Source organism: Anas platyrhynchos, chromosome 18, assembly GCF_047663525.1.
Source record: "Anas platyrhynchos isolate ZD024472 breed Pekin duck chromosome 18, IASCAAS_PekinDuck_T2T, whole genome shotgun sequence".
NCBI classification, from domain to species: domain Eukaryota; kingdom Metazoa; phylum Chordata; class Aves; order Anseriformes; family Anatidae; genus Anas; species Anas platyrhynchos.
Window position 1 is genome coordinate 4,835,231 of NC_092604.1, and position 22,346 is coordinate 4,857,576.

A 22,346-nucleotide genomic window follows, 5' to 3' on the forward strand; every position below is an offset into this window, starting at 1 on the left:
ATTAACCTGAGGTGTGCGGATGGGGGCCTGCTGTACAAGCACGGGACCAAGTGCCTGGGTGGCACCAGGGTTTTAAACTCCTTCCTCTGGTCCCTGGTACAGCCCCATTTGCCTGCTGGGTGCAAGGTCACCCACAGCAGGCACCAGGAAAACATGGAAGAAGTTTAGTGAAAGGAGAAACGTGGCACTGTTGCCGTATGCCATGCCTTGTGGCTCAAAGCCGAAGAGTAGAGCTTTCCTCCTCTTCTTGTTTTAGAGGAAAATAGGGAAAATGAGGTATTTTCAGAGGGAGCCCCTAGAAGGAGTGCAGCTCTTAGGAAGCTTTTAGTGTCCCGGGGATGCTGTGCCTGCAGCTCGAAGCAGCGCTCCTCTGCTCTGCCAAGACCTTCAGCTCCGGCAGGCCCTGCAGCAGTGAAGTCTGAAGGGGAAAAAAAAAAAGAAACAAAAAGCTACATCCACATTTAATTTCTGTCCGGTTTAAACCTTTGCAGATGCGATCTGGAGCTCCACAGGGTGCAGCCACCAGCCTAGCACCATGCGGGTGGCATGGGCACTGCCACGAGCTGTGGGGCTGGTGGCAGCAGCACCCCTGGGGACAGGGGGTGTGTGTGGGAGGTGCTGGCCAGTGCTCGGGCAGAGCTGAAGTGCTCCAGGCAGAATGGGGATGTCAGCCCAGCCCCAAATAGTACCTGGGGTGTTTTGATCATGTGGACTGCCTGGATTGTGGTGTGTGCAGGGGGTTCATCCATGCGGCTTTTATTGAGATTGGAAATGTGGTGTTTGGGTGTTTGTTGCCTGAACATCCTGGATTTCTGTGAAAAAACCTGCCCGTTTGGCCAGTTGTCTCTTTTCCATCAGCATAACCTTGCTCAGTGGAGGAACTGAAGCATGAATTTGGGACTTCGGTAGCAGCCAAGGCCAGTGTTTGGCTCAAGAAAATGGGACTGAATCTCACAATCTTACAGGCGTGTCTGAAGAAGCCTGGCACAACTGCAGCAATCACAGGAAGGAGAAAGTTCCTGCTGGGTGGTACCTCGCACCAAGTCCCAGTCTCTAATAATCACATAATGACCACTTCAAAGCCTTCTCTTCATTCTAACTGCTTCAGCCAACCTGCAGTCAATTGGTAACAACTTTAAAACCAGACGTTGTGGTATCAGCCTTGTAATTAGTTGCTGTGATGAATCCTCTCTCTGCCAAGCTCAGCACCTCTGTGTTTGTGCCTTACCAAGGCTCACTTTGGACGAGCAGTTTTACCTCCTGCCTTTCCAGCCACTTCCAAATCCAGCGTACGGCCGCGTTTCAGCTTCCTTTGCACCTTGTGCTGGCTCCTTGCTGCTTCGTGCCCTGCACATGTTCCAGGCAACGCAGTGAAGGGCTGTGCAGCATCTCCTCGCCTTGCATAAAGATCTGTGCCTGGGAAGCTGCAGGAGCCCTCCCAGCCTGGAGAAGGGACCTGCACGGCTGGAAACAGGATTCCCATCCCTTTATCCCCGGGGGGTGTTGTAAGTGAAGTGGCGGGCTCAGGGGAAGGAGCAGCATTTCTTAACCCGGCTGTGAAATTAGTAGAATAACCCCATTCCCATGGTGGATGAAGCTTAATGAATTGATCAGCGCAGAAGGCATGTGTTCAGGCTTCAAAGTGCTGGAGGAGCAACACAACACACTTACGACTTCTGTGTTATGCTTGGAAAAACATGGTCTGCAGTGCAAACCCTGCTGTAGCGCCGTGTGCCCGGCGGCCAGGAGTTATGGGGTGCAGCGGGGCAGGGAGGCAGCCCCGCACAGCGCTGCCACAGCTGGAGGAGGAGAGGACGGGAGGGACAGCGGGGCCGTGCCGGGTCTCAAGGGTGGCAGTGCAGGGACAGAAGCGCCTCAGCTCCTAAAAGAAGAGGAAGTGAACAGCAGGTGATGCTTCGAGCGCTGTCTCGCCCGTGACCTACTTGCTGCCGCGGCGGCTTGCAGCTAAAAATCAAACAGAGGAGAGGGCTGCGCCCTGCGGTGCCGGTGCCTGCAGGAGCTCATCCAGCTGCTGCCTTCTCCAGCTGCTGCCACGTGCCCGTGGGCACCTGGGGCTGTGCAGAGGCTGCTTTAGAAAGCCAGGGAGTGGGGGCACAGTGCTGGGAGCCCGGATCCAGGCTTGGATTTGTGCAAGGCGTGAGGCAGCCCATTCACCAGCAGCGCGTGGCGCTGCTTGCTGGTCCCGGCTGGGGACCCGGCTCACCGGGATGTGCAACCGACATCAGAAGTTATTCATCCCTAACCTCCTCCACAATCCTCTGCGAGCCACGAGTCTGCTTTTTCCTGCGTCTGCTCCTTCAGGAGCCCCCACTAACCTGATCGTTCTTAATCTTGTCTTATTTTCCAGATCATCAATTTGATTTCTCAGTACTTTTACAGTCCTTAGTGTTCCCAGGAATCTGTGCCTCCATCAATTACCTCTCTATCTTCTTCGAGGCTGTAGCAACCTTGAACCAAAGGTTCCACACTATTTTTATACCTCACACTGCCTACTGGAGAAGCCTTTCAGAAACAACGGTACGCTTCTTACCAGGTATCCCAACATTTCTCAGTGAATAACAGCCGCATCTCATGCTAACATGCACCTGAAGGCTGCCTTGTCCTCTTATTCATTTCTACCTCTGGGTTTGGGAGTTAAATGCATTATCTCTGACTTAATTCATGTCTGCAGGCACGCATGCAGGTCACGGGGTATCCGATCCTCCTTCAGCCATGTTAGTGGTGATGCTGAGCTGCCATCAGATAGCGGCACTGATGAGACCTCTCTCCTTGGAACTCATCTGCAAGCATTACATTAGCATACAGCCCTCCCCTGCTTGATTTTGAACCCCCTTCTAATACCCCCTTCAGTGTCTGAAATCCCAATCAATCCATTAATTTCAATGGACTTGATGTGGATTTACTGGGTGCCAAGGCATGGATGGGAGGGGACCCTAAAATGCTGTTGCCACTGTCTGTGGCTGCAGGTGTTGGTGTGATGCTGCCGTGAAGCCTTTCCCACTCAACTCAGGGCTGTTCTAGCTGGGGGCTCCTACACCTGTGTAAAAGGAGGAGTGGCCTTGGCATCTTTTTTTTCTGGTGTTTGAAGTTGCTAAATAACAGCAGAAATAAAAAAGTGGCTCTGAGAGTGTCTGAGATGTCAGCCTTCCTCCTGTTGATGGCATGCAGGGGGTTGTGAGTTAGCAGTCCAAGGTTACTGAGTTCCAAAACTTCTGCTCTTGCCTTGCAAACTCCATCCAAGAACATCTTTCCTTTGGAAAGAAGAATGGAAAAAAAAAAGTCCTCTGTTTTTCATAAGTTGCGAACTGTGTTTTTGTCTAAGCTGATTATTTTATTTATTCCAATAATCCTCTTCCAGAATAAAAGAAAATTAATTGTCTTCCTATTTCCATAATGATTTGCCCTTCAGACAGTTGCCAGGCAAAGTGCTTAAAACCTGAAATGAAAAGATGGTGAATATTTAAAATCAGTGAGCTACTGTAGGAACATGTTTGTATTTTAATAGGGTGGTATTCAAGTAGTCCCAGAGAGTGCTATTTGCTCTGTGTTCTGTAGGATTATGAGTTTTTTTTCTCTCTCTCTTTTTTTTTTTTTCTCCTGCATATTAAAATGGGGTCAGGCCTGCTGTGGTAGATAGTGCAAGTCTTATGTAGGATTTTGCTTGCAATATGGACTGTCTGCAATTGAAGCCCTATAATTATCCGGCATTAATGGGGAGCGTTGTCCTTGGGTTTTGCTGTGCGTTTGCCGAGGATGTGGCTTCGCTGCCTTTCAGTGCCCGCGGATGGACAAGGGCCTGTTTCCTTGCGGCCGTGATGGGACGAGGTTTTCCCTGCAGGAGCTTCTCGCTGAGCCCCCACTCTTGCTTATTTTTAACTTTGTCCGACCGCAGAGCGTTACCTGGTTAATTCGGGAAGATGCTGGAGCGCTTCCTTAAAAGGCTCAGAAGTGACGGAATATGCAGTGATGCACCCGAGAGCTAAATTAGAGCTTTTGTGGGTGCGTTGGTTGAGGAAGGGAATTTCATATTTTATCTCCTGGCACATTTATTTTTTTCTCCCAGCCGTGCATCCATGCCCTCGCCTACCGTGGGCAGAGGTGGTGGCACAGCCCTGGCACAGCCCGGGCTTGGACCAGAGTGAGGGGGGCACTGAGGCTGCCCTCCAGCTGGCTCCTTGGCTTTGGGAAACAGCTGAAAATGTTGGCTTGGGGATTGATGGGCAATCGTGCTGGGGGCAGGTGAAGAGAAGGCACAAAGTGCTTTAACATCTGGTGTGACAGGGCGGGGTTGTTGGCCTGCTGTTGTCCTCCCAAGGCACAGCAGAGGTGGGGACCAGGGGCTGGCACCAGACCTGAGCATGGCCCTGACTTTCCTCAGCTCAACACAGGACCTGGGGACAGTTTCAGGGCTGTTCCAACACAAGAAACCGTACAGCAATAAATTCCTCACGTCTGTCATGTTTGCCCCTTCCCTTATGTGAAATTGCTCCAAAGGAGCAGAGTGTGATCTGTCACGGAGGAGGGCAGGGTAGGAGTTTGTTATGTTTGTGATCTTTGTGTGGCACCCAGCTGGAGGGCAGTGGGATGTGGTGATGCTCAGCTCCCAGCCTTAGCAGTGGGGAGGGAGGGAACCAGCCCCTTCTCTTTAGTCTTAAGCTGATGGGGATGACTATTGCTTGCTGACAGTGTGCTTGGGTCATTGTGCATGGCATGGAAGAAGTTATCCCAGATACAGAACATAGGTGGCCATCTCCTCTCCATAGAAAGCTGCTGTTCATTTTGGCATTTTGGGACCTGTTGCTAAATTCACCAATGGAGCACCACGTCCAGCTCGTGCAGCCCCAGGTTTCCATCTAGCTTGCTGCAGTGGATGTAAATCACTGACCGGCTACGGTCCTGTTCTGCAGGCAGCGTTCGCTGTGTGTGCATGGTGTGCAGGAAGAGTCTGAACTCCAGTCATGTGAGTTTTGGGTAAAAGAGCCCTGTGCTTGCTGGTGTTTCTGCCAGGAGGGCTGTGAAATGGCAGAGGCTGCACGCTTGGTGGCAAGGGCGGTGAGAGGATGGGAACTGGCCGGGCAGCACGCTGAAGGGCAGCACAAGCAGGCATTCAGGGCTTTCTTCTGCGTGGCACCTCACTCGTTCTCAAGACCAGTCAACGTGTGCCAGTTAGTGTGTGAGAGCTGATAACCCATCAGCCTGTTCTGAGAAGCATTTCTTGGACGTAACCTCTCCTGTCATCCTGCTGGTTATTGCTGCCAGTGGCTGTGTGTTGCTCTGCAGCACTCGTGGAGGGGATGAGCTGGTGCCCTGCCAGAGGATCAGTGTGTGAATGATTTCACAGAGTCACAGAACCACAGAACGGCCCAAGTTGGAAGGGACCCACAAGGACCATCAAGTCCAACCCCTGGCTCCACTCAGGACCACCCAAAACCCAGACCCTATGTCTTGGAGCCTTGTCCAAATACTCCTTGAACTCCAGCAGGATAGGTGCCACGACCTCATCCCTGGGCAGCCTGTCCCAGTGCCTGACCACCTCTTGGTGCAGAACCTTTTCCTAACACCCAGCTGGGGCCTCCCCTCTGCATGGGCCTAGGCTAGCTGAAGGACGAGAAGTTTGCCATATGCAGGTCCTTGAGAGCATCTTCTCTTGGTCCTGTGGTTGGGATTGAGTGTTGCGTGGCATCAGTGGCAAGAGTCCTTTCACGTTCCTCCAGGACACAATCCACCTGAAAGGAGGTCACTGTGGGGAGGGAGGGTGCTGGTTTCTTCTCATGTGCTAAGTCATAGAGTGTGAGGAAATGCACCAGGAATGTTTAGATTGGTAATTGGGAAGAATTCCTTCATGGAGAGGGTGGTCAAGCAGGCTTCATGGGGTAGTGATGGAGTCCCCACCCCGTGAGGTATTTAAGGGACATGAAGGTGTCAACAAGGGACGTGGCCTAGCGATGGGCCTGGTGGGTCAGGCTGGTGGTTGGGCTTGGCAATCCTGAAAGGCCTTTATATCGTGAACGATTCCGTGGCTCTGTCAGCAGCCTTGCCATCCTCACAGCCCAGAGCATCAGGCCCTGTGTCAGACGTGCACATGGCGGAGTGAGGGAGCTCAGAGACACGGTCGCTAACACTGGGCCGGGGAACGAACGGTCGGCACATGGAGCAGCCATGCGCCAACCGGCCTGCTGTCCTCTGGGGCTGCTGGGCCTGAGCTGCGGGTGGGAGAGGAGCTTGTGGCAACCACACACTTTGGAGGCAGTGTCTGTGTACAAGGACAAACACAAAAGGAAAGGTACAAGCGAGGCCATATTGTCTGCTTCAGATGTTTTACTTTGCTGTCTCACAGCTGTGGTTTTGTCTCTGTGCACCTCAAGCACCCTGGTGCCCAGCTCAAGCGTTAACTCCGAAATTGGATCCAGCTGCGAGGGCAGGGGTGGGAGGAGGGGAGGTGGTGCACAAAACCTGGTGAGAGCTCAGCCCTTGGGCTTTGGGGTGATGGCTTGGGCCTGCTGCTGGTCTCTGCTGCTTTTTCTTGGGAGTGGGAGACTGGTGTGAGCCCTGCTGGCTGCGGCAGGGATGGGGCCATGGGTTCGTCTGGCTGTGCACGGTTATCGTGGTGGGGCTGGGGCTGGGGCCATGGAGCTGCTGGTGGGAGAGGTGCTGGTGGATGGCTGGCATTGCTTCTTCCTGGAGAGAGATCTCTATAAATATATATATGTGTATATATATACACACATATAAATATACGTGTCTGTTTATATGGATATATTTATGTGTTGGGTTAACTGAACAAACTTTCTGCTTCTTTTACTGAGTCACTGCTTTATTTTGAAGACTGGAGAGGTGGTGGTTATTGGGCCTTGTTGAGGTTTCCTCAAAAAAAAAAAAAAAAAAGATTAATTGGGGCAGAGGGAACAAAACAAACCAAAAATAAACCCCACCCCAAACAAAAAATCTTTATCACATTTTAAATCTTCCTTCTCCCCCCACTTCCAAATGTGCTTTTTAAAGAGTTACAAATGCTCGTTGGCATAGAAACTACAGGATCTGACTGAGGCATGCGAGTGGAGAAGGAGCCATTCTGCATGAGCGCCATGCGCCGAGCCTCCGCGGGGCTGGCTGGAATCTTTTACGAGGCGAAGAAAATTGTCCAGATGTTGCTTGAATTAGAATGGCACTAAATATTTAGGTTTTCCAATTTGCACTTAAATCCCCCAAAACTTGAAATGTAGGGAATGCAGATACATTACCAGTGGGCTTTCTTTTCTTATGAAAGAATTTGTAGTCCAAAAATATTGCTAAAATCTGTTTGGCTCTGAGGAGTGCCAAATCCTCATTAAAACATGTGGATATTTCTGTGGTTTAATCTGTTAGAAATGCATTCAGGATCCAGTTATGTTAAATTAAGCAACAATATTGGCCTGGATGTTGCTCGAAATATTAAATGTGGCAGTCGGAACACGAGGCAAAATGTTTGCACATTCTAATAGCTCAATGAGTAATTTTTAATTTTTTTAAATAATTTTATTTCTGAGGGATGATCGAGAGCACTTAAAACCCATCCCTACTCTTCTTGCTCCACCAAGGAGCCATGCATGTCCTGGACACGCCACGAGGATGTTGATCCCTTAGAGCCTCCTTGGGGTGCAGGGGAGGCTGGGGTTTGCCTTGGCATGGCATCTTGCTTGTGCTTATTTATTTCTCCTAATTATTCATTGCCTCGTGGCGAGGCCAGGCCCCTTGTGCTTTACTTTGGCAGGGCTTCGCTGCTGTGTGATGGGCGAAGGCACCGTGGCGCTGGGGAATACATTCGTGTTGTGTAGCAGGTGGAAGGCATCATCGCTGGGCAGCTGGGGACAGCTCGGTTTTAAATTTGACACATTTTGTTAAGTTGTTTGGTATTTTAGCCTTTTTTATTGTTTAAGGTTAAAAATGTTTTGAAGCGTTTTTAATTGTGCTGTATTAAAGGCATACCTTGCCACAAAGCAGTAGGCAGTGGGATCGTGCTGCTGTGGCTCCGGAGTGCATCACCTCTTAGCATGAGATGTAAAAAGGGCAGAACGGCAGCTTGGCGGGCTCAAAAGTCAGCCGTGCTTTACTTCATCTGCTAAAAAGGAAGAAAAAGTGCGTACTTCTCTGTTGTTTAGTTCATCTCTCTTAAAACCTGAAGCTTAGTGCAATTTTCTTAATTATTTTAACGTAGAGAATAATAATTGTGTGATGATAAATGGGGATTGTTAACGATTCGTGGTGGAAGAAAGCAAGTGGCACTATAAGGTGTAACGTAGTGGAGGCTGTCACCATAAACTTTCCCTGAAAAGCCAACGGGCCTGCTGGCGAGGGGAGGCAGAGATCAAGAGTCAGAAGAGAAACAAGCATCAACCTGTTCCTTGGCCACCCCCTGGCTGTGCCCTTGGAGCCTGACGGAGGTCCTGGCCTCAACGAGGTCCTTGGGAGGATATCTGGCTGCTTGACCACTGCTTGCTCGCGCATCCCTCTTGGCTTTGCTGTAGGCACCCCGTAGCAGAGATTAACCTCAGCAGAGGTGAGCATAGGGCTGGTGTTGTGCAGCCTACCTTGGGAGGATAGCAGGAGGACTAGGACAGGAATAGTGGGATGGAGAATAAATCAGAAACGGAGGAGAAATTGAAAATGGGAATTGCAAATAGGGGAAGAGAGTTCAAAACAGAAGGAAAAAAAAATGACACAGACAATGAAACTTTGAAACATGCAGACATGGACAAGTGTGTTTGTGAGCAGCTGCAAACAGAAACATCCCTGATCCCAAACTAACTGGAGGAAAGACACCTCAATATGTAGGCAGGAAGATGGAAAGCGGTTGAAGATGGCGAACAAAATGAGGGATTCAGAGGCAAGTACTGATCTGTAGCAGGTTGCAGAATATTTGCTTTAATTGTCCTTTATGCTGGTGTTTAAAAAGTGATTAAAAAAATCCCCCAAGCCTCCGGATCATGATGAGTGACTGGGAAGAGAAGGTAGCTCAGCCGAACCCAGATAATGAACAAAAAGCTCGTGTTGGTCGCATTTCCCAAGGTATGGCCCTGACACATCTGTGGCTGTGCTGCAGTCGCGCGCTGTCCATGATGCCAAAAGTGCTGTGCTGGCAGCCAGGTGAGCGGCTGCTCCTGCAGTCTGGCGGAGGCACAGCATGTTTTTATTTGGTTAATTGAAGTCAACTTGGTATTTTGTACGCTTACAAGGTGATAGAATTTCAACCTACTTTCAGGTAGCCCTTTTATACAGAAGCGCATTGGCTTTTGCAGCTCAGGCAGATGCTGCACTTAATTAACTACACACAGAGAGAAGAATGAATTGTGGCTCCAGCAGACATCGCCATTCTGAAGGCGTGAGCTCAATGGAGCTTGCTTCTTCCCAAAAAACTCAGTTTTCACCTCTAGCAGTGCATTATATTTATGGGATAAAACACTTGGTGAGTTTTTATGGTGGGACGCAGGCTGAGATGGCCACGGTTCTGCGAGCAGCTGTAGTGGAGCTGTGCAAATCATCGGGGCAGGAGCCACTGGGACATGGCCCTTGTGAAACAAAACGATGGCAGCAAACATCCTCCTTCCCGAGGAGTCGGATGGTTAAATGAAGTCTGATGGCTGAAGTTAACTGACAGCGCAGGGCAGCGTTACAGGGATCAGAAATGAGGAGTGAGCACCTGACAGAAATAAAGGGATCCCTCAGGCTACTGGGATCAGTCACTTTATACACACATCGGTGTCCTACATCGGTGTCGGTGTCCTCCCTCTGTTGCTTACACCCGTGCAGGAGCTCCCACGTGCTCACATCCCTCCCCGCAGGTTTCCTTGCTGTGTGAGCGCTCCAGCCTGGTGTTTATCCATGGGCTGGTCCATGAGCTACACTGCTGCAGGAGAATTTGCATTAATTGTGGTTTTTATGCACCACGTTTCTCTTCCTTTTGTCCGTGTATTGCAATGGATGCAGCCTGTTTCGCATTTTTATAGTTTAAAGTTAAACTTTGCTTTATGGCATCCGTTCATCCTCCTTGGGAGCGTGTGCGTTTCGGTGGGGAGGGGGATGCGTGGGGCACTGCAGGAATTCTGCAAGTCTCTGCTCACTGCAGAGAGGGAGAAGGGTGTTAAACACGTTTTGAAATGGCACGTGTCTCACGGTGCTTTACAACTGGTCCTTTACTCTGTTCCTCCTACAGAAGGATTTAGAAAAAGGAAAAAATAGCAGTGCTGCAGGCATGCCAGTGTTTTGGCCTGTGAATATCCCCATGCAGGTTCTCACACTGATACCTGAGGCACGTCACGAAAGGGGAATCCCAAAAATATTGCCCTGATGATGGCAACACCCAGGGGATGGTCCTGTTGTGGCCATCTCAGCTGGCACAGCCTTCACCCAGGGCCGAGCGGGCATTCAGCCCCTTCCAGAGGCAGAGGGGAAGGAGCTGTGTGGGTGCAGAGCCTGGGGCCAGCAGCAGGGCCGATGCTGCAGAGAAAATGTTGGGCAGAGCTGGAGGAGCCGGCTGAGCTCGGCCGTCCTCGAGTTTGTTTCACTGAGGCCTGAGAGTAAGCAGGCAGCTGCTGACGGCCGATGTTTTGGCTTCGTGTCTCAAGGGAAAAACCTCAGGATTTGTCTTCTCCTGTTGCCTGTGCACTATTTTTAGGCGTGCTGCCAAACCAGAGCAGCAGCACTTCTGCTTGCCTCTTCTCCGGGACACGAGAGCGGAGGAGAAGCTTCCAGGGGTCCGTGGGGCTTTGGGTGCAGAGCACACAGCAGGAGGCAGAGTCTGAGCTCTGTGCAGAGCCGGGGCAGCACTGAAGCCCTTCCCCCTATAATAAAAGTGTGCGAAAGTTCCCCCCAGTAGCCTCCTGCCTTCTTCTGCTTTGCCTCCAGAACATTTTGGCTGCAGTGGCCAAGAGCAGGTAGCCAGGGGCTGGGCTGCAGCCGTTTTGCAGCCTTCAGCTTTCCCCTTCCCCTGGCTCGGGGCTCTGCGAGCTCGTTGCATCGCTGCAGCGTCTGGTGTGGTTGCTTTTCTTCCAGTGCTCTGCTGTGTTCTGAACACTTTAATTTAAAATGTTAACACAGTTGTGTGTCCTTGAGAGGCAAGTAAGCATGATACACATGGAGGGAAAAGGTGGGAGAATTGGAAGGAAGGCTTTTTTTTTTTTTTTTTTTGTAATAGTGATTTAATTTTTGATGTGAAGCTGGTGCTTTATTGTCAAGTGCAGCGACTGCTGCACCTTGCTGGAGGAGATGCAGGCTTGAAAGACGCTGTCCAAGCTGGCCACCCGAGATCAGTGTGCGGTTCTTGATTTGAAATTTGCTCTTTCTACAAAGCTTTCATGTGGGAAAGTATCAGAGCGAGCTCATCAGTCTTCGAGCTGAGCTTTGAGTCTCAGCCTCGCATGTGTCTGCTGTAATACAGCAAGTCTTTATCAGTGCAGCTCTGGGAACCCAATCAAAGAGGATGGTTTAATGATTTGAGCATTAAAATAAATCCTGTGACTATCTTCCCAAATTTAAATCCGTGTTCGGAAATCTCCAGGAATACGTGGGGCCCCAGGCGCTGGCTGCGTGCCCTCGGATGTGTGTGAGCAGCGCGGCAGCGCCTGCCAGGCTGGAGGGGAAGAGGAGGGAAGGGAAGCAAGTCTTAAGTTTGCTAGTAGGTGGTGTACCCTCGCCCTGTATCCATGTTGGCGTTGGGTTCCATACAATATTGTCGCCTAAACGTTTGCCAGGTGTTGAACACATCTGCATAAAAAAAATATCTAAGTGAGCTCCTTGTCCTTGCCTCGGATGCTTTGACGTGCACCCACTTAGCCGACAGGAAACTTCTGTGAAGTGATGAATCTGAATTTATTGCTCCCCTTGCTCAGTTTGGGTCTGGCCTCCCTCCTGCGTGAGTTTGGGCTGTGTCCTGCTGTCACGGAGTCACCCCCGAGGCACCCTCCTGCTTCAGAGCTCAGCAGTGGGCATGGAGAGCTTCTTGGGGTAGAAAGCTTGCTGTCTGGGATGAATATTTCCCCTCCCCTCCAAAAACATGCTAGTTACAGGGAATCCGATACAGAGGGAGAAAATACTGAGACATTTGTTATTATATTGATACATTTTGTTTAAATTAATTTTAATTTATTAATTTAAATAATAGAGGGTGAGATTTTCAAAGGAGCTTAAAATGCCCGAATTTCACTGAGCTGCAAGGTGAAGCTGTCCCAAACTGCCTGTCCCAACGTCTCCTTTGGATCTTACCCCAGCTCAGGCACCCGATGTGACTCAGCAGGAGAGCAGCAGAGCAGGACTTCAGCTCCAGGTCACCTTTCCCACGTTGCTCTGTCCCACACATCTCTGTAGGGCCACTCCAGAAACTTTTAGCAGTTAATCTCCAAGCCTCAGTTTTTCCATCTGTAAAATGGAGACATGAATGTTACCTGCTACTCACATCCCTTGTTAGGAATTCCTTTAGAAAGAAGCCATAACTATTTCTATTGTTGCAATATATTTAAGCAAATCACAGTGCATTTAAGCAAATCACAGTGCATCTGCCTGGTTCTTTATTGCATGATGGTGTTTAGGTGCTTTTTTCACTATATGCTTTTGATTGGGAAGAGCCAGATTATTTCCTTGCTCTTCCCCCAGAATTCATGGTGGCTACAGCAGTGTCCAAACTCCAAGACTGGGCATGGGTTGGGATAAAACTAAGTCATTTTAATACCTACCTACACTCGGTGTAGGGTGCTCCCATTCGCAGAGTGGGGGATTTGCTTCCAGGATGGCTGGATCGCAGCAGGGATGGCAGCGTGTTGCTGCTGCTGGGCGCTGCTCATCCGCACTGCAGGGCAGGGTAGTGGGGGTTCGGCTCTCAAGCTCTAGGGTGAGACACTTGGAGCAGCTCTGCCTGACATTGTGGAGGTAGTTTTTGGTGCTTTTTGTCTATGGCTGAGTGCTGTGCTTGGTCCTACCCAGGTTGCTCTATCAGTGAAGAGCCATTTGCAAGCTTGGAGCCTCCTCGGAGGATGGGGTGCGTCGGAGTCCGAGCCCTGAGCTTCAGAAGGGCTGGGGCATCTGGGGTTGGTGGTGGGTGCTGATGGCTCTGCTGGTGAAACTGGGCCTCCAGGGGCAGGGAATTGCGAGGCTTTGTCCTTTATGTGGGGGAAGGAGTCTGCTCCTGCTCCACCAGCAGCTCCATTGGCTTTCTCTGATGTGGTGTTGCTGATGCCAGTGAGAGAAGAGCCGGGCTCTGCTCCCTTGGATGTTTGGGTAACCCCCAGCTGGAGCCCAGGCGTGCTGGGAAACGAGCACTGTGCTGGGTCAGCCTCTGGGACAGCGTGTTCAAGGAGCCATAAGTTTATTTGTTGTCCTATTTATCTGACAGGTTTTCGAAAGGTGCTGAGCACTTGTGATGCCCGATGAAGGCTCTGCAAGGTGCAGGTGCCTTTGCAAAGCAGGCTGTGGATAGCGCAGCTCTGACACTTTTTGTCCTCCCTCCTTTCTTGCCCACACAGAGGTTGTGTCATCGCCGCAGGATTTACTGCCTTCAGCGTGAGGACCTGCTCTGATGTGGGCAGGTCCTGTCTGGGAGAAGAGTTACGGCTGCAAGGAAAGGCTGACTCCCCACTTAAGCCCTAATGCATGCCCTTGCCGAGAAAAAGTTGGGCTTCAAACTGGCCGAACACATCTCGGAGATGTTACTGCTTTGCTTTTTATTGAGCTTGTGCTGGCTCCTCAGCCTGTGTTAGGCAGGTGTGCTCTGAGCGCTGCTGGTGCAGCTTTCGGAGCGGTGTTAGGAGCAATACAGGATTTCCCTCTTAGATTGTTCCTCCGCTGGAACCCGTGTACCTAGCCTAGGGTAAGCAAATGAATCTGGCTTTCCTTTATTTTCCTCCCTCTCCCCAAGGAGACAATATAAATGCCGTGCCTTGAGTGTGCATCCATTGAAGGGAAAAGGGGATTTTTAAATAGCGATGAACTGTGGTTTTCCCTTGGTGCAGCAAGCCAATTGTTCATTAGTGAAATGTATTAATAATTCTCTTATGAACTTTGTTGGTATGTGAATCAGCTTTAATTCCTTTGTATCAACAACAGCTGCAGGTATGTCTTCATTATATTTAAGGGAAAAAAATGAAGGAGGAAAGCAATGCTTGCAAATTGGCCTTTGTTTCCAAGGAAACAAACTTGACATGCTTGAGCTGTGCTAGATGCAAACACTGCTAGATTCAGCAGACATGCCTCAGGATCCTATGGTCGGAATATTATTTTTAAACCACCTCCAATTTAAAGGCAGGCGAGAGGACGAGAATAGAATTTGTCGGCAGGGTTTGCCAGTCTGGGCTTAGTGCGCGGTGTGGTACCTCGGCGTTCCTGCTCTGGAAGCGGTGTCCCTAACGAGTGGCCCTGGAGAAAGGGCACCGAGGGACCCAGTGCTCCTGCAGGGCTGAGCCCTGGTGCTTTGCTGAAATGCTGCAGCAGAGGTGGGGGCCTGGGGGCAGCAAAGCGCTCACGCTTCATTCCAAATTACCGCGGTTCAGCCCGGGTCACTTTAACAAATGCTTTGTGCTCTAAAAATGTTTTTGTAAAATGCAACTTGCCAGCGCTTGGCGTGGAAGGCTGCCTTGCATCCAGAAGTCAAATGTGAATGCCAGGACTTCGCTATCGTGAATAATTGCTGAAAAGCTCCAGCTTGGTGTTCAGCTGGAGTTCAACGGGGAAGAGAGAGATCTCTCAACTGGGAGAACAAAATGCAGAGCTGTTTGCATAGTGCATCTGACATGAGTGTGCTGGGCATTGCTGAAAATCAGATATTTGACTTGGCTTACTGCATTTTCCAGAATCTCTTAGTATTTTTGTGATTACCTTGGAAGCATAGCTCAGGCAAAGAGCCCAATTTTGGGTCGTTCATCTATCACCGTGATTTTTTCTGAAGTGCGGTGTTGATTAAGTTTTTGATGATGATTATTATTTGTTAATCTTCCTTTGGAGCAGCAAACCGGCGGCACCGAAGCAGACCCTATACGTCCACGACAGGAATATTAGCCATGAGCGTGCAGGAAGCGAGGATCGCTCAGCATTGTGCACAGACAATTCACGGATTTGAACACCCCGAGTTGGCTTTGGCGTGGGCCCAACAGGAGGGTTGGGGCACGCATTAAAACCTCTGTGGGATTAGTGGCCACTTTTTGCCCTGGCCTGCAAAGCTTTACTTCTGCAGGAGCTGTCTTTTGTCTTTGTGTGTTTTGTTGTTTGGAAGACTGGAGAGGAGGAAAAAAATTCTCTACATATTCTGCAGTGAAACTCCTGTTGTACTAGAGAGACAAAACGTAGCGATGGAGGAGTTTCAGGGCTGGCTAGCTAAAACCAAACCTCTTAAAACTCACGTTCTTAGGAAAGCACAGCATGATGTGTATGTGCTCTTGGCTTTTCTCCCTTCTTCTGGCGTGCTTTTTAAGTATCTTGTAAATGGAGTTGACATTGTCCAGGTGACGTGGGATGGGGAGCTGCGGGTTTAGCTGTGAGCCGGATGGGAAGCGCTATTTGCACTGAGAGCTGGAAGTGTCAGATGAAGCCTGTTGGGGGAGGGAGGGAATATTAATGGTATTTTGTGAAAAACACTAATTTGTGGAAGGCCCAGAGTGAAAAATATGCTGGCTCGAGAGTCTGTAGGCATGACTACTTTTTGCACAAGGCTTGCCTGAGCCAGGACTTGCCTTGTCTTTGTTCTGAAGCGAGATGCTTGCAGCCTCATCCCCCCTGCGAGCCCTGCAGCCAGAGCCTGGCCTGGCTGGTGGGAGCAGAAGGGCTCCTGGATCCCCGCGAATCCCTCACCTTCCCTTTCTTTTTCCATTTTTTTTCCCCCCTTCTGCTAATGACACTTCCTTACGCCTCACATTTCATCAAAGCTCTGAAAGAAGATCAGCCCGCACTGAGCATGCTCCGGGGTGGAAGCTGCACCCATAGAGGGAGATAGCTGGATGGATTTGTGGCTGGAGGAGGAATTGGCCTGCAGTCGGGACGCGGGAGGACGCGGCCGCGGCGCCCAGGTAGGGCGGCTGCGTGCCCCTGCCCTGCCCGGGGCCGCGGTGGCTCCGGGAGCGCGGCTCTGGGCAGCGATTCAGGCGCAGCACAGTCCAACCACTGCCACCCCCCGGCTTCGTGCTGCTTCCCGCGGATCAGCGGGGAGGATTTGAAAGCCCTGAGCTTGGCTGCCCTCAAGCCTCTATCAAGCAGGGGCCTGGCGAGCAGGGTGGTGCCCCGAGGGGCCGGGCTGGCAGCCAGGGCTGCGGGGACCCGCTGGGCTGCGCCTTCCCCTTGGAAGGCGTGCGAGCGCGGCCCCGCCGCTCAGGCGCTAATTGATATTAATGGGAGGCCTCGCAGGGCACCGACCTGCTCTGTGCTCCGAGGCCAGGTCCGTCCCTGATCGTGGGAGGGCGGAGGAATGTCAAACTCCAGCTCCTGTCCTCGCTCTTGTTTTACATTCCAAGGGTTGCAAACAAACCTTGCCAAATCGGCCCTTCCAGATTTGCAAGGGAAGGAAGGAATATGAGTGTGTCTGTTCCTTTGGCTGGGATGATGATGATGATGATTATTTTTTCTATGCATTGCTTTCTGGGTTCAATGTGTTGGCGAGGCTGGGGAAGGAAAGGGAACGTGTGTGAGGCTGGGCTTGTGCAGGGTGCATGCACTTGCTGGCTCTCGCAGACGGAAGGCACTGGCAGCTCCGTGCTGCTGAGCTGGTTGACCCCTCTTGCCCCAAAAGCAGGCCCCATGGTGACACTGGGACTCTCGGGTGGGCTCCCAGGCTTGTGTCAGCAAGGGGCAGGGGAAATGGGGCTTTGTGTGGGGGCAGGAGGTGCTGGCTGTCTCTGCCCCCCCGGGAGGTGCTGTTGGGTGTCTACGGTGGCGTCGGTCAGGTCTGAGCAAAGGTGGACTCAATGATCCTTGTGGGTCCCTTTGGACTCGATGATCCTTGTGGGTCCCTTCCAACTCGGGATATTCTGGGATTCTAAAGGTAAGGCTTGCTGCGTCAGGGCCTTGGGAACACTTCGGTGTTGCAAACTTTCCATGGTTAACTTTCATTAACAGGAATCTCTGAGGTTACAGTCTTCATCCTGCATGCTGTGAGCAGGCTGGCTTGCTCTTCAGGGCTGCTCCTGCTGCTTTACATCACGCAGTTGAGCATGTGCTGAAGAGCAGCACGTACATCTCTGTGCCATTGCTCTGTCCCAGGTGACGGTCTCACACACTTGGGGCAGTCTGTGTGATGAGTCCCTTTGCTACCTAAAGTTCCTTGCATACTTGCTGCCCAGTTCTGCATTTCTGGCATTCCCAACGCTTCCACTGCCTTCTCTGAGCTGCAGGAGATGGGGCAGGGCAGGGTGCAGCCTCTGCGTGACCCAGGCCATGGGGCAGCTCTGTGCCGAGCTCCAAGGCGTTGGTTGTGCAGTCCCTGCAGAAAGCCAGCTCGAGTCCCAGCTTCCCGGCGACGCAAGCTTCGCTATTTTTTAATGGATGCTGGCTTGTTTGTGGTTGGATGAATGCAGAAAGAGAAGTGTTTATGTAAAATAAACGGCATTGTAATTGTACACTGAAAGTAAAAGGTTTTGGTTTCCTTTGGCTCGGATCGGGGCTGCATTTACAGCTTTTCCAAATTGATCCCGGTGGCTTTTTCTCCTCGTGTGACTCTGGCACTGAAACGATCTTGGGCCCAAGTGTTCATGTATGGTCTGGCTCCCTTGATGAGGAAATTTGATTAAACAGTTTCAGATGCTGAAAACCACTGGTGTGATAATTTCCTATTGTGCTTGTGCGGAAGGTGTAAGGTAGCCTTAAAGACCCACTGCCACCTTATGGCAGCTGCTGAAAAGCAGCCTCTTCAGAGCCAATTCTGTACATGCATCATGCTGGCTTTATTTCTCCGCTCTTAACTAGTGATATTTGCATGAAGGCAGCTTTGTGTTTAAAGAGTTCATCTGCTCCTTCTGCTCCTTGCAGAAACGCGTAATGTCAGCGGGATTGCTCGTGGAGCCATCGACTGCGGTATTTGTGATTTTGGGGAGAGAGAAAAGCACCATGAAGCACCGGTTCTCTCCCAATGAAGAGCTCTCTTGTTTTCACGTGAATGCCCTAATGCTGAAAAAAAAATAGGTGTGAGGTCAAAGAACAGGGAACCGCTGAACACGTGAGGCTGGTGGGCAGGATCCGCACTGAGCCCTGGTGTTTGAGCTGAGCGTTGCAGCACAGGCGAGGCTGAATGCGAGCGGCCATTTTCACTGCCAGGAAAGCAGGCAGAAGACTGCTAATAAGCAGGATGGCTTTGTGCTGCTCCCACCCCACCTCCTGGCCCCAAAATAACCCCACAAACCGTTTGTCCGTTGAGCAAATGGTGAGATGGGGTGTGCGAGGGATGCCGGTCAGTACCCTTCTCGAGGAAGGCTGTTTTTTTTTGTGGTGGGAGCTGTTGGTGTGCAAGAGCTGAATGAAGCAGAGGGATGGTGTTTGCACATTTCCAGAATAGAAGGAGCTGTGGTTACTATAAGTTAAAGCTGAAGGAGTTTATAATTGGGAACTGTTAGGACTACAGTATGCTCTGAATTACAGCTGTCTGGCCAATATGCTTCTAAATAAAGTTCTAGGATTGCCCTATAAATGAAATACTCGATGCATACTCTTATCAAAACATAGCAACGTCTTCCAGAGAGCTTGCATCTCAACATCTGTCGCAACAGCATCTTTTTTTTTTTCTTTTTTTTCCTCCTTTTGGTGTGTGTGATGTACTCAACACAGCGTCCCAGGGAACATTTAATGTTTCTTATTACCTAAAGCCAGATTTCTAAAACTAAAAGCAGGCGGGAAGGAGATAGCTTGAAAATATTTTTTTGGAAAAAAAAAAAAAGGTTTCAAAAGGTGGAGAAAAGTGTGATTCCAGAAGTGTGCATTAATGAGTGACTGCTCCTTCAGAGCTGTTATCTGAGCCTGGACGTGGGCATTTCAGCTCTCCTGCAGGATGCTGAGGATGCTTGCTGTGTCTTGGGAATGGGCATTCTCACAAGGAAATGTTGTAAATAATCACTGAGGAGGCAAGGAGGCATTTTAAGAGCTTGTGGCTGAGCTGAGGAGCGGTCCTTAGCAAGGCAGAAGCAAATCGGGATTCCAGCAGAAATGCTCCTTATACTGAAAGCCCCTCGAGTGCTGGTGGTTTGTTTCGTTGTGTTTATGGGATCGCTTCTGAGGAGGCTGAAAGTGAGCTTTGGGTCTGAGCAAGTGGAGGGTCTGAAACGAGAGAGGAGCCTGATGGAAATGAGGAGAAACCCCTGCATTTTGTGGAGCTAAATATTGTTCTTCCTATAGAAAAGCAACGTCTCCCCTTGCCTCCCACTTGTGTTTCCGCTGCAAGGGAGCTGTGAAAATGCCGTGTGTAATGGTGTAATTAAGCAAAAGCCCCGAGGAACCCAGTGTCCTTTGTGTTGTGCTGCTGCCTTCCTCTTGGAAACGTGAGATTTCTGAAAGGGATTTTCAAGCTTTGAATGGGAGAACCAAGGCCAGGGAGGCTCAGCGTCAGAATCCTGGGCATTTTTCTGGTCCCTGGTAGGATGTGCTTTGAAATGGGGAGGGCTGCGCTGTGCCCCCCATGGGCATGCTTAGGTGGGGAAACTGCTGGGGTAAATTAAGGGGGAACTGCTTGGGGTAAATACAGGGGAAAGCTTTGTGGGGTGCGGGCTGTTGTGTGAGCAACCCCCCTTCCCCAGCCATTTTGGAGACAGATTTCATTTTCCAGGAGAGGGGAGCACAGTCCAGCGGGCTTCTGCGTACGGTCCCTGAACATTAAACTGCTCATCCCTGCTGATGTGCCACCCATGGTTGCAGGGTGGAAGGAAGGGTGTGTGTCCTGCAGGGACTTGTTAGGAGGGAGCCCAGACCTCTGCGAGACGGGGAGATAGAGCTGGGACAGGAGGTGCTGGGGTGCTGCGGATCCCTTGTTTGGCTTGGGTTGGTTGTTGAAGCATCTGCACTACCCTGAGCCTCTTCCTTTTCCCTTTTTATTTATGTATTTTTTCAAATGTCTTTAATACTTTCAAGGATGAACATGAGATGTGAAAAGTGTCTCCGGTCGCTTCTGCTCTCAGTGTATTTTTAACCTCGGCACTAAAAACATCTCTAGCGCTGAGATGCAGCGGGGAGCTGGGCATGCAGGAGGACCGAGCGCTGCAGCGTGGGTCTCCGGCCTCCTTTCCTCTCTGCAAAGGGATGTGGATGGTGGTAGCTCGCTGACTTTGCACTTAGTAATATCTTCGTTTCTGTTTCTGTGTTTTTGATGAAAGCTTGGTGATTTCATGCTGCAAGGAAGGGCGACACATCGACAAAGCCATCTTTGGTTTGAACTACAGTGATCTCTCGATGCAGTGGATAATACAGCTCCAGTCTGCTTCTGTTTGGGGCTTTTTGGGGTTGTCTTAAATTTGTTACTTCTCTGCCTTTCAGTGATTGATAGAAAGGCCAGCAAAATCTCATTTTATGTATATTAAAACTTAAAATTTACATCAAACAAAAACCCAGTGGGTGAGAGATCCTTGCTTTGTACTGTCATCCCGAATATTCATTCTCTATGAATTTCAGTCATCTCAATTCAGCCTTGTGTGTTTTAACTGTTTAGGAGTGAAACTTCTCCAGAGCGTGGAGAGAAAAATAGTGTCACTGCAGCCGAGGCAGACCCAGGGCAGCTCTTCTGCTGCTTTAACTGTTGCCGCTTTGCAAATGTGCATGGACACGGTGGTGAAGTAGCTGCTGGGTCTGGGGAAAACGTGGCTTGTTGATGCTTCCAGGCTGCGATAATGCAACAGCAGGACGCGCTGGCGATGCTCAGCAGAGCAGAGCAGGGGATGGGTAGAGCAGAGCAGCCGATGGCTTCATGCTTATGCTGAAGGCATCGGTTTGAATGCCTGCTTTTCATGCAAGGTGCAAGGCAAATAAAATCACTGGGCTTCTCGAAACCTCTCCATGGTTTCTGTGGCTTTTCCTCCCACTGTGCAGCCTCTTCCCCCTCCCCCCCAAGCCCACTGCAAGGCACTACACCAAGCTCCTCTTCACTTTAGCACTTAGCCTTAAAGACAATTGTCCTCTGTGCTCCGATTTCATGGAGGAATTGCTTTGCTTTGGCCAAGAGCAGCCGGGAGGTGCCACAGCCCATTTCCGAGCTTCCTCTTCCTCCTCTCCTCGCCGTGGCCGCCCTCCCCCTGCCGGGCGGTCCTGGGGGGCCGCGGGCACCCCCTGCGCTGCCTCCCCGCCAGGGCCAGCCGGGCGCTCGCCTCCCTCCCAGCCCAGCTCTGCTCACAGATGTTTCTGCACGTTTTACCGGGAGCTGGAGCAGATATGAAGGTTGCCAAGAGTTTGTGCTTAATTGTTCAGGGGAACAGAGACAAACAACTTTTATTTTGAAGCTAAAATTTCCTTCTTTTATCTAGCTGGCTGGGCCAGCTGTATCATATGGTTTGACATAGGCTGAGCTCAGAGCTACTGCACCTCACAGTGCACTCACTATCACTTCATTATGTTTTCCCCTCTCTTTTTAATGATTGTGCCTGTGATACGCTTTTAAGGTTGGTTGTACCAGGTCATGTTGTATTATAAATCCCCGCAGTGGAAACCAGCACCCCTTCAGCTCAGCAGATCACATCTCAAATACACTTGCAGTTGGACACTGCACACTTAACCAGTTTAACCCGTGTGCCTTCATCCCCCTCCTCGCAGGACAGACACCCAATTAAGCAAAACAAAATCAGCACAGGGATGTCCCCAAGCCACACCGCATCCCTCCCCATCCCTGCTCCCCTTCCCTTTTTTTTTGTGGGCAAGGGCTACTCTTGAAGGCCACTGAAACTGAACACATTCTGGGCTTAAAAGGCTTTTTTTTTTTCAGGCGAGCGATCAGTTTGAGGCCTGGCACCCTGTCAGAAAGTTGACAGATGATCTGCATTACCGGGGCGTCCCCGGGATGCCCGGGCTGATCGCCGCTCCAATGGACGCTGGAGCCTGCAGGTTCTCTGTGAAATGGCTGCAGCTTGGAGGGAGCAGTGAAATGGTCTCCTCTGGGCATGCTCACTCTGTAGAGGGAGCTTTTATCACATGAGCAGAAACTGAATCACTGCTCATGAGGATCTGGAATATGCAACTCTTTGAGTCTTCCCCAGGAGAAGACCACAGATGTCTGCAGGTACAGTAGCTCGCAGTGTCCATCTCCCATGCCTCATAAATAGCAGCTTCCCTCCGGTTGTGGCCGCAGGCAGCCTGGCGCCAGGTGGGAAAGGAGAAGCCTCGGAGAGGAGGAAGACAGTTCAGATAATCATGGC

The 22,346-nt window shown here is 50.7% G+C and overlaps 1 protein-coding gene across 16 annotated transcripts in view; it reads left to right on the forward strand.

Annotated features, from left to right (window-relative positions):
* The window catches only part of EHMT1 (euchromatic histone lysine methyltransferase 1), a 112,706-nt gene that overhangs the window by 19,770 nt on the left and 70,590 nt on the right, over positions 1–22,346 (forward strand). For 2 of the 16 annotated variants that reach the window (XM_005027507.6, XM_072025445.1), the window contains exon 1: positions 22,062–22,210. The exons of 12 other annotated variants lie outside the window; for them this stretch is intronic. In XM_005027507.6, the coding sequence (XP_005027564.1) occupies positions 22,148–22,210 (63 nt within the window). In that variant the 5' untranslated portion in view covers positions 22,062–22,147. Of the gene's footprint in view, positions 1–15,930; positions 16,044–22,061; positions 22,211–22,346 lie in introns of those variants that run through there. 2 more of the 16 variants (XM_005027506.6, XM_072025441.1) reach the window with 2 other exon arrangements.